At 38.6% G+C, this 12280-nt stretch overlaps 1 protein-coding gene across 1 annotated transcript in view; it reads right to left on the bottom strand.

The window, feature by feature from the left end:
* Ube2d1 (ubiquitin conjugating enzyme E2 D1) overlaps window positions 1-11513 on the bottom strand; it is a 32108-nt gene extending 20595 nt beyond the window's left edge. Inside the window, exon 1 of the mRNA XM_027931322.2 lies at window positions 11278-11513. Within this exon, the coding sequence (XP_027787123.1) occupies window positions 11278-11301 (24 nt within the window). The 5' untranslated portion in view covers window positions 11302-11513. The remainder of the gene's footprint in view (window positions 1-11277) is intronic.
* Between the last annotated feature and the right edge of the window lie 767 nt (window positions 11514-12280).

The raw sequence follows: 12280 nt of genomic DNA on the forward strand, positions 1-12280 counted from the left end.
CCTTACATCATGACTAGAACCACAAAAACAGTGACAAGGCCATAAAAATATATATTTAGAGGATTTATATAGCCTTATGTGGCTAAGCACTTCTATTCTAGTTCAGATTTCTGTAACCAGCTAGACACAAAGAAAAGTACTGAAAGGCCTGAAACTGAATTTAAATGGGCACAGATGGCATGTTTATAACACCCCCACAATATGCTGAGTGTTCTCCATAAAAACAAGCTAGACACAGTCCCTGCCTCTAGGGGACTTAAAATCTAAAAGTAGATGAGGCAGCTTAATTCAAAGAAAGCAAACCAATAAAAGAAAATAAAGACAGGAATGTAAGAGAAGAGGCCTGTGTTCACCCCCTGGCTCCCAGAAGGTTAACAGTCCAATTGGAACAGTAGAGAATGCACACTAACAAGCAAGAACTGCCTTATTTTCCATAAGAATTAATATGACACTATTTTTGCAATAAACAGTTCCTAAGAAATTACACTGACCAGACTGGAAGTGCTTTGCTGTTTTCTAGCTTCACCAATCAGAAACTCTAAATCTCTGTAAAAGAGATAATATACACCACACTAGGTATGTGTAAAGGACATCACATACAGTCAAGTATCGAAGCTGATTTATGGCCCGACATTTAAATTACTCACTCCTAAACATATGAAAGCATTATTTCAAAAATCCTGGCCCAGTCATCAGTTAATTAATATGACATAATCATCTTTACCTCCAAACCCGTAAAACAAGGCAGTGATTTACTGGATTGCATTTTTGGTGTTGTCTCTAAAGGGATTAAGAGCTATATTTGGTTTGTCTGTAAATAAACATTTCCTGGGCTTACAGTTCAGGCTCTGATCTCCTGAACAGAGCTGATCTAGTTAACTAGAACGATTTCAATAGAGATGTCAAACAATCGCCAGAAATATCTCCAATCACAGAGTGTCTTTAAGCCCTTGAATTAAAGTACATCTTCATTTAAAACTATGTAAAATGCTTCCCAGAAGACTTCAAAATGGTGTGGAAAGGGGTTAGGCCTAGGCAGAGCTCTTGCATAGAATGTGTAAGGCAATCAGTTCGATCCTTAGCACCACAACAAATAAATAAATAGACAAACAAATAATATAAAAGCATCATGCTGTCCATCTACAACTACCAAAAAATCTTTTTTCTTTAAATGCTGAGGACAACCAATTAATTAAGTTGTAGGTACCAAACTCACTTCAACAAACTGGTTCTGGCAACTTTGCTGTCTCTTTCAATCAGGTATCTCCCTGGCAAAGTTGGCTTATTTAAAAACAAAACAACAACAACAAAAAAAACAATGTGGCCAAATTCCACCAAAAAAGGAAGAAAATGAAGAAAGCAATGACCCTGCTGATTTTGCCGCATCAGAATAATATTTATTGCATTTTAGCTACAGAGTGCAATTTAGAATAAAAGTCTGAGGTCACAATTAGGGACATTATTTACCAATCATGTCATATATACAGCCACTTTCCAGGTGATCTCTACCTCTACACAGCCATGATGGCTCCATTTCCCACCATGCTACTTTGCCTCTACTTTAAGGCATGCCTTCCTTTTAAATAGAAGACTCTCAATTACTACCCTACACATATAATATTTCCATTAGAGAAATTATATAAATAAAAATCTATTTTAGACAAATCCAAGGAAGCCAAGTAAAAGCTGCATCTGAATCTACTTTATGGATATACTATGAGAATAGTAAAATCAGATTTATTCATTCCAGGAACCTAAACTCAAAACTTTAGAATCACCATCTGATCACCATTCTCCTCTCTTGTCCCACCCATTGTTACATCCCTCCCATTAATTAGTGCCAAATTATTCAGATTCTCCTTCTGTCCCAATCCCTCCCCATGAAAGCATCCTGGAAGGCAGTTTTACAGACAGCTGAGGTCCAAAGAGCAGGAGCACTCAGAAGAGACAGAGCAGAGACATCCCAGGGTAAGAAGCCAGGTTGACCCTATTCAAGCATTTGGGCCGGGAGTGGAAAACAGAAGGACACTGAGACTGTCTACAACAGTGAACCATTGAGACTTGAGGGGCCAAGAAGGTGTATACAAATCAAAAGGGCCAAGCAGGATAAACACCCTATAATTTTTCTCACATAAGTTCTCCACCACCTTGGCTGGCTCAGGCCAGCCTTGGATCTCACTTGACCTGTGGCCTCCCTATTTCTCTACCTTATACACTGCTGCCAAAATCATCTTAGGGTACCGTGTCAAACCTTTTCAATGTCTTCCATTTGCTTTAAAGGCTTATAAATCCTCAAAGAAGCTTAACAGACCTTCCAGGATTTGACTCCTCTCTGACTTCATATGTGAAAACCTTTTTTTCCCCCTAGTGCTCTCTGCACCAGCCAAAATGAACTTTCAATTCCACAAAATGCTAACTTGCCTCTCATTTTAAACATGGCTTCTTTTTAGGTAGAAGATTCTTAATCACATTCCTCCCAATATACATTCTATTTCTCCTTGTACCTAATTCACCCTCATGTCTTTTTCTTTTCTTTTCTTTCATGCACGCTAGGCAAGCACTCTACCACTGAGTAATATCCCTAGCCCTTTAAAAAAAGATTTTTATAATTTCTAAATATTATTTCATTTTCAGACAGGGTCTTGCTAAATTACTCAGGCTGGACTCCAACTATCGATCCTTTTCCCTAAGCCTCACAAGTAGCTGGGATTATAGGCATGCACCACCATACTCATCTTCGTGTCTTATTTTGTTTGTTTGTTTGTTTATTGCCAGGGATTGAACTAAGGGACACTTGACCACTAAGCCACATCCCTAACCCAATTTTGTATTTTATTTAGAAACAGGGTCTCACTGAGTGGATGAGTTCCTCACCATTGCTGAGGCTGGCTTTGAACTTGCAATCCTCCTGCCTCAGCCTCCCGAGCCACAGGGATTACAGGCATGCACCATAGCACCTGGCTTCAGCTTCGTCTTATTTTAAACATCATTCCACTGTAAGGAAAGTTTCCTTGACCCCTTCAGTGTGTCCCTGCTATATTCCTAGAGTACTTTGTGCTTTCCTTTCCATGACATTCATCAAAATTATAATTATAAACCATGTACAATAATGAGTTCTACGAGGTCTAGGTTGCATACCCCACACTATGGTTAAGAATGGTACTTCACAAGGTGGGGCATGCCTGTAATCCCAGCAGCCCAGGAGGCTGAGACAGGAGAATTATGAGTTCAAAGCCAGCCTCAGCAACAGCTAGGTGCTAAGCAACTCAGTGAGCCCCTGTCTCTAAATAAAATACAAAATAGGGCTAGGGATGTGACTTAGTGCCCAAAAAGGTACTTTCTTACTGAAAATCCTTCAATTGCTTTCCCAACCTTCTGCATATGTATTTCTCAGCATGGGTCTTCAAGGTCCTCCACAATACAAAACATATGGTTTACTATTTCCTGAATGCTTCCCAAGAGCAAGACGATCTGTTCCTTTCCAAATAAGCCACACAAATTTCTAATGTCTCCATTTCTCTTTCTCTACAAACCTGGCTTCCCTAAATCTTTTAGAACATTACTCATTCTTCTAAACCTATACCCAATTTCACCTTTTCCATAGATATCCTCCAAGTAATTTGGCCTTTCCCACCTTTGACTTCCTTCCTGTGCAAATATGTTGTACTTTCCTTATGGTACTCTACTAAGTCCATCTATTGGTTATAGTACTCTTCTTACCCTTATTAATTCAAAACTTTTTAGATAATGGCTTTATAACTCACCTTTCTATAAAATTCCTTAATGCATTTAGGATACACCTTCTATCAGAAGGTGCTCTGTAAATGTACTAACTTGAATCTTATAAATCTATTACATATAAGGGAGCTGTATAAGGCAATTGTTAAAATATGTTGATTGAATAATTTTTAAAGGACAAAAGACACCTGTGAAACAGATAGAAACTAAATGGAATAAGATGGTATGTTATGTTACCAATACATAATAGAAATACATATTATTTGCATCATAAGCAACTGCTTTTTAATCAAAGAGTAAGACTTATTAACATTATATCATACATTAATCTGCCCATATTTTTTTTCAATTCTGACATCTCAAAAGAATTTTAACTCAAGTCTCATATAGCTATGGAGCACAGTGCCAATGCTCAAAGTTTATATGTTTGCTGAACAAAAACAGCATGAAACACTATTTGGGTTTGCTTAAAATTATACTGGTGGGCTGGGAATGTAGCTCAGCAGTACAACTCTTGCCTAGCACACACAAGGCCCTGGGTTCAATCCCAGTACTAAAGAAAAGAATTATATAGAGTAAAAGAATATACATGTACATATAGTATATATAGTTAGGTAGATACATACATACATACATGCTTTCACATTACACACATCCACAGATGGGACCACCAAAACTATCAAGTCCAACTCACTGAATTTACAGATGAGAATAAAGACTTGGCCAAGCAAACAAAGCTAAAGCCAGGACAAAGGTTCAAACCATCTGACTTCCACTGCAGTTCTCTTCCTACCTAGAAGCTGACTGACACTCAGCTTAAGACTGTGATAACTAGAGCACATCATCCTCAACCATGCTCAGTATTGAATTAAGGCCATTTGCACACTTTAACCTCGTGCAAGAGAAACAAAAGAGTGAAGAGTGAAGGAATGAAAAAAAATTCTTTTCATCTTTCCCAGGAGGCTTATTATCTTACAAAAGGTAAGAAATGAAGCTACTTCATAAGCCTTGAGGATAGTATTTGTATTCAGACATTCTGAGAGGCAAGTAAAACATGATAGGAAATTACATACACCTTTTAAAAAATGGATAATAGGGGCTGGGCTGGGGCTCTGTGGTAGAGCACTTGCCTAGCCTGTATGTGGCCCTGGGTTTGATCCTCATCACCACATAAAAATAAATAAATAAAACAAAGGTATTGTGAAAAAAAAAATTCTTTAAAAAACATGGGTAATAGAATTCTGACACATAAGTGAATATGTTACATACAGCATTCTGAATGCTACATTATCCAAACTTATTATTTATTTTATGGTTAACCAAGACATGGTGTTTCAGCGAAAACAAACAAAACTTAGGTGCCAATTTCTTAAAATGTACATAAAACATTAACATACCTGCCAATACCTGCCAAATATTTGTAATTAAATACTGTATATATTCCTAACAAATGGAATACAGTAAGCACTTATGTGTGCATAAAAAGTAATCTTAGTATTACCTAGTGTTATTTTTGAATTCTGTGGTTGGACATCTGTAACTATAAAATACTGCTACTTGTAACCAGGCACAGTGGCACACCCAGCTGTATTTCCAGCTACTTGGGAGACAGAGACAAGACTGCAGGCTCGAAGTTAGCCTGGGCAACTTACTGAGACCTTGCCTGAAAATAAAATAAAAGGGGCTGGAGATGCACTTCAGTGACAGAGCACTTGCCTAGCATTCATCAGCTCCTGGGTTCAATCCCCAGAACCAAAAAATATAAAATAAAATGCTACCTCTAGTAGAAGACAATGAGTACTGACAGTCTGTATCAAATGGAAATGTCTCCAAAATTAGAATATTTTTAATTATATGTATATATCCACATGTATGTTTGTATGCCTATTTATTTATTTGCTTTCTGTCTATAATTCACATATATGTAAATATGTATACATAAGCTGGCATTATTTTTGGCAACTTTTTTTTTTTTTTACTATTTTTAGTTGTAGATGGACACAATACCATTTATTTATTTATTTTTGTATATGGTGCTGAGGATGGAACCCAGTGCTTCACACATGCTAGACAAGCACTCTACCACTGAGCTACAACCCCAGCCCGGCAACATTAATTTTATATAAGGATCCTATACTATGCAATGGTGATTTTCAAGCTTTCCTTACAGCAATATATAATAACAAAAAAGATCTGACATCATGACTTAGTACATACACATGCACAGTTCCCTCCACAGAGGTCCAGCTTTACTACTCCCAAACTCTGCTCACAAGTGGAGATAGCCACTTGGAGTGAGAACAAACAGATTATTACTCCAGGGAGTTTCAGGTGACAACTCCCCAGCTCACCTCCTTTGGAGAGGCTTTCTTAAGTCTGAAAGGAGCCTAAGAATCTAAATAAGCAATGTTATGTCACTGAAGGAAATGCGCCACACAAACAGGAGCAGAGGAATAGAAATCCGTGGGTAAAACATCGAAGGCAAGATAGGAGGTTGCGGAGCATGGTGGTGTGGTGGGCAGCACAGGACTATGCGTCTAGATGGTGGCAGCTTCCTCCCCACACTCAGGACAACTCCTGAACATGCTGCCTCTTACTGCTGTCTAATGTGTGAAACTGAACCCTCATGGATCCATTCCAGAACCAAACTGAATGCAGAAAACCCTCAGCTTCTCAGAAGCCCTTTAGATCAGGACAGTCCAGAAATAGAACCTGTCTTGGCCTTCCTGCAGATGCATGTTTTAAGGTAGCCTAAGAATCCTTCCAATCCCGAAGTTGCAAATCTGGGTCATATTATATAGTTATTATAATTCATTCTTGCATTTCACCTGAGGGAGAGGAGAGAGGACAATTATCTTTATACCTGTCTCTACTACAACATCAATTCATCCACTATTTTATAAAGGGGGAGGGCCTAACATGTTAGTAGACAGCCATTAACTCAGACTGTTAACTAAGTTTTAAATATATTATTTTAATCAGTAGTATTCATTAAATGAAAATAAAGGGCCCGCAGGTTTCCTGTTTGTATTTTAGGGAACTTAGGCAGTAAGGATGCTACTCTGCTTTACCAGGAGCAAACCCACATGCTTTTGGTTTTCACATGTGCCTGGGCTCCTAAAATAGGCCTAAAACAATCTTATTTAGTTCTATGCTATTTATTTCCACAGAGGAATCTCAGAACTTTTAAGCTGTAATATGTTATCTCATCTTTCTACACTTTTTGTGATGAAGAAATCAAAGTACATACAAAGGCAAAAGAAAGACAGCTTAATTACAAAGATTTAAAAGCAGAAAAATTTACATGATGGCTTATTAGAGAAAGAACACTTTCTCCTTCTCATCTCAAGACAAACCATTTATCTAATAAAAAGTAAAAATACTGTGTTCCTTTTTTCTTTTAAGTTAAATCCTTTCCTGAAAGAACTAGATTCTTGGATTTAACATTGTAATTTGAACAGATTACTATTCAAAACCACTACAAGAACCAAACTATTATATCGAGTTGTAAACAATTATCTCAAAATGAAATTTCTGCAATGAAATGATACTTCTGACAGAACAGTTATGAACTACAACTAATTTTTCTAAGTTCTTTTGGAGAAGACAAATTTACAATGATGAACAAAGTAATATTACTCATTTACAATGTTAAAGGATCCAGTAATCGCTCTGGATCAGAGATGACAAGGCACAATCAACACAGTGAACAACACATCTGTGAGAATGATTAAATATGCCCACATCTTAACTGCAACACTACTTTACACTTGTTCTGACATTATAGTTTGCAAAGTACTTACATCCATAAACTCATGTGACTCTACACATTTTTCATTTTAAATACAATAAATATAGATGAGTCCATATGGATACGTTGTATGTACTAAAGTGTTCTCTAGAGACAACTATCTGGTTAAGAATTCCAACATTGCCACATATTAGATATGTGACCCTGAGTAAACTACTCGATGTCTCTGCCTCAGTTTCATCATCTACAAAATGAGGGTAATACTGTTTCTACCTCTTGGGACTACTGCAGATTAAACCAATTAATATATATCAAGAACTTAGAAGAATGTCATGCACAGAGTAAGCACCAGACACATGCTGATGGTCATCAGCAGCAGCATACTTGTATGGATAAGAAAGTGAAGATAGGAGCCAGAAAGCCAGTATAAAAACTGGACTTTCTTCCCCTAGAAAAAACATAGGATGGTTTTTTCAATATCCTGTTTTCCTAGACTGACACCAGCCGTTTAATGTAGAACTCTGCAAATAAAAAATTCAGCAACTCGAAATATTTGTAAAATTGTATTTTAATGTCTGTTCATATATGTACTTCAGATTAGATTATAAAAAAAGAACTGTTCCATTTTGGGGACAGTACTATACACTAAGGAATTATCTGTGTTGCTATATTTGTAAAACAAAAGTCTTTTGTTTCACTTTTCAAAAGACAGACCAAAAAAGGCACAAGCTTATCATATCATGCTAGTAGGATGATCATTACCTCAAATTCTTTATAGAGTAAAATAAATCTGATGGAAAAAAACCAAGATGCAGATAACTATATTATGATTTTCATTTTTCTTCCAGTTTTCAAAGCATTCAGTATTGTGATGTAATATTTGTAAGTTTAAAAATGATTCCCAAAACAAAGCATATCAACGACTGAAAATAGCACTGAGAAAAAAAAACCTTAGAAATTAATTCTAAAAAACAATAGATGCTCAGCTGAAAAGCTCCTCTTTTTTAGACATGTTTTTAGATTTCTTTCCTCATATTTTGTTCAGTTTTTTTTTCCCTTTAGTGATTTAGGTGACTGCAATAACATCTTTCACTGTGTCTAAAAATAGGGCATGGGTGTGTAAATTTATGAGCTGAAATGCAAAACTGGCACAGGATGTCTAAATTAAAGCATTAAATCACTTAGCATATGCTAGTATAGAAATACATTTTAAGCACTGATACATACATGCTTTCTGTATACATACAATTTTAATCCAACCATTTTATTCTTTTTGTAGTGAAGAAATGTGAAATTGTGAACTTTACTCTCAAATATGCCATTATCGTTTATGACATTAATCTTGGGCAAAGCACTTCTCCACTCAAGGACTTCAAATGAGGAGAACAGACAAAAACATTGATGATTCTCAACCCTCTTTCCAACCAAACCCATCCAGGGGATTCAATCTCACTTGCTTTACAGCAGTGGCAACAATCTGAAAATATCCTACAAGTGATTCTGATACACTGCCCTAGAAGCTGTTTCCCTGCTTCTAGACTTCTTCCACACTACTATAGACTTCTCTGAAGTTCTACAAGTTCCAAGGCCTGCCACTTTAGATACAGGAAAATTACAACCCATTGACCTGAATGTTATCTGACAGTGTTATTTAAATACACTTAAAAAGAAAGGTGAAAAGTTAATATACATTTTTACTTGATGGAACAGACAAGAGTTAAATAAGAATCTGAGTACTGAAGATATCAGAGGGCTTTATAACAACTGTTCACATGGCAGAGAGCAAATCTGACCTAGAACTACTTATGAAGAAGGTACAGAAAGAAGGATAAAAAAGGAGAATCAATCAAAAGAAACACCTCAATGGTCTGAATGTGTGATTAATGTGATTTAAGTCAATTTGCCTGATAATGGGAAAAAGAAGCAAAAAAATGGACATGTATGTAGGTGGTATTATATAATCCCCAACTGCTTCTCCAAAATATCAACCTGTCATAGGTTTTACATCATTTTTACATTATACAGTTGTTATAATAACCAATAACTACTTAAAATATGTGGACATATGTCATATTATAACATAAATCAAATATACTGGATCAGCATGGTGGTTGACAACAATATGCAAGCATGGTATTTAAAAATGGTGTCCTTATTTCTTTGAATATCCACTTGCTATTGATAAATTCCACAGTATCTAAAAGCTATTTATTGTATGTGGAAAGTCATGTGAAAAATTCTATGAGCTAGGAAAGAAGGAAATGGAATTTGAAAACTTCCTTGGAAAATGCATGTTGTCTGATCCAATCATGAACCAACATTATATCATCATGAATAAGTATACAAGGCTTCAAAATTAGGATTATTTGTATGAAACAAAGTGTAACTGCATTATGTTCAAAAGACAAAATATTAACATTAAATAAATGCTGTTAACTGTATATTTTATGTTGAAATGACCCTTAAATGGTACAAAGAATAACCAAAATCCACAGATTAATTATTTGAACCAAAAATAAACAGAAATTTGGCTGAGTTCAAAAGTTGCTGTCCTCTGTACCAAAAGATACCACCAGTGGTGAGTCAGAATACAATGTATACATGTCTACAACTGCTGTAACACATACCATTGTTATATTTTACTGACTTGTGGTTGAAAAAATCGATAAAAATTTTTGGTAGGCACTGACTTCTTCTGAAATAAATTCCAAAAACACACAGTCCATTGTTGGCTTAACTTGCTCAAAACGCTCCCAGACAATGTGGACTCTAACTATAAAACTTCAAACTTGGGTCTGTAAACAGACCAACAGCCTAATAATAAATAAAAATGAAGAAAAAGAAATGCCCAAATCCCAATTTTGGAAAATGTTCACATCTGAAATGGTTTGCAATAATTAATACCAAGAGAAGACTGATGGCTTACACGAGTTGGGATGGATAATATTTGTTGAATGAATATACACATTTCTTCCTCGTTCTATAGCCATGTGTCAAAGCATCAAAACAATTTAATTTGTATCTGTTTCTGTTGTGTCTTGAACTTTATATATAAGTTTATCATGAGGATAAAAAAAACCTGTTTGGCTTGACTCACCATGAATCACAGCCAGGAGGTCATCTTGTTGTGTATCAGCAACTATGTTTTCACTACAGCTATGTGACCTGAAGTGGCAGCAGCAGAGGCACCAAAATAGAAGGGGCAGGAGCTTTCTCCTGGCTTCTCAGCCTCAAATGGGCTTTTCCAGCCCATTCCGGCAACTGAGCAAGAGCCAACCGCAGAGCACAGAAAGAACAAACCCGACAGCTCCGAGGAGAAAGGCTGCAGGCCCACCGCACCTTTCTAGCCCTCCCGGGGAGCCCGGAGAAGCGAGAACATAAAAGGGGACAAGCTTAAGAAACAGTGTAGAGAAAATACATCACGACATGGGCCCAAACTAGCTTGGTGTGGGGCAAAAAAAAAACCAGGTGTGACCGTGAAGCACAGATTTCGGGAAGGTCTGGACACCGAGGAGGATTTCCACCCCGGGGCTCTGGGCGCAGCTCCGGCGCGAGCGCGCAGCGAGACCCCAGTCTCCAAGCACCTCCGGCCACCCGGGACCTGCCCGATTCCCACCTTACCTGTCCGGTGCCCGCGGGCCGGGCAGGCACCTCTGGTCCCCTGCCCCGCCCCGGCCCATCCTCCCATCCCATACCCTCCCGGCACGTCTCTTGGGACCAACGGCCAGGTCAGCATGGGCAGGGGTCAATGCCCGCTCCGCCGCCCCAGGCCCAGCCCCCGGACTCACTTTCTGAATCCGCTTCAGCGCCATGGGTCAAGGAGGGCAGCTGGGACACCGGCCGGCGGGGGGCGGCTGCGTGGCTCGGGGGCGTGGGTCGTCGCGGGCTCCGCTCGCTGGCTGCTCGGCTGGCTCAGCCCTGTGGGTCCCCGGCTCGCCGTTCGCTGGCTCGCTCCGGGAGCCGGTGCCTGATCCGTGTGCGCCCGAGCGCGAGTGTGCGCGAGTGTGCGGGCGGGGACGCCGGCGAGACTCTTTTGTTTCCGCTTTTGCTTCTGGGAAGGAGCCTGCGCCCTCCCCACCGCGCCCCGCCCCGCCTGGCACACTGGGAAGTGTAGTTCCAGCTGTCTTGGCCGCCAGGACCAGGACGCTGTCGGGTTACTCACTGGTGACCTCAACCAGGCAGCCTGGGGTTTCAGCTACTGGGCCTGGAGTTGGTATCTGCTGTTTGATTTAGAGTAAATTACTGAAGCTGGGTTTCCGCATCTGTATGATGGGATAACAAATGAACTCCTAACGCATTTACAAGATTTTCTAAATTTTCAGAGTTAATCATTCCTTATCCAATACATTTTACAGCTCATCTTGTTATTTTTATCTTTATAGAGTCCACTGACTCTTCTGAAATATATGAATTACCTCAATTTCTCACCCTCCACACATGCGCTGACTCATACCTATTATGATTCTTACTTACCTCCTTAGTTCTTATTTCGGAGGGAAAAAAAGTGCCTTCCCTGTCTAGGGCAAATCTTGCATTGTCTAACCCTCCTTAAAACTCAGAATTCTGAGCCTTGCTCTCATAAGTAGCTTTTTTCCTTAAGTTGACAATACCTGCCAAGTAGTCTAGCAAGTCCTTCCATTTCCATGAACATGTGTACACTTTGAAACGTGGCTTCTTACTTTCAGCACCAGCAAAATCAGTTTTCACTGAGGACACCATTGAGTTTCTTATTACTAAATTCAACTCACTCTTTATCCTGAGCATGTTTTTGAATGATTTGGCTGGCTATCC

The sequence above is a fragment of the Marmota flaviventris genome, chromosome 4 (assembly GCF_047511675.1).
Source record: "Marmota flaviventris isolate mMarFla1 chromosome 4, mMarFla1.hap1, whole genome shotgun sequence".
NCBI classification, from domain to species: Eukaryota; Metazoa; Chordata; class Mammalia; order Rodentia; family Sciuridae; genus Marmota; species Marmota flaviventris.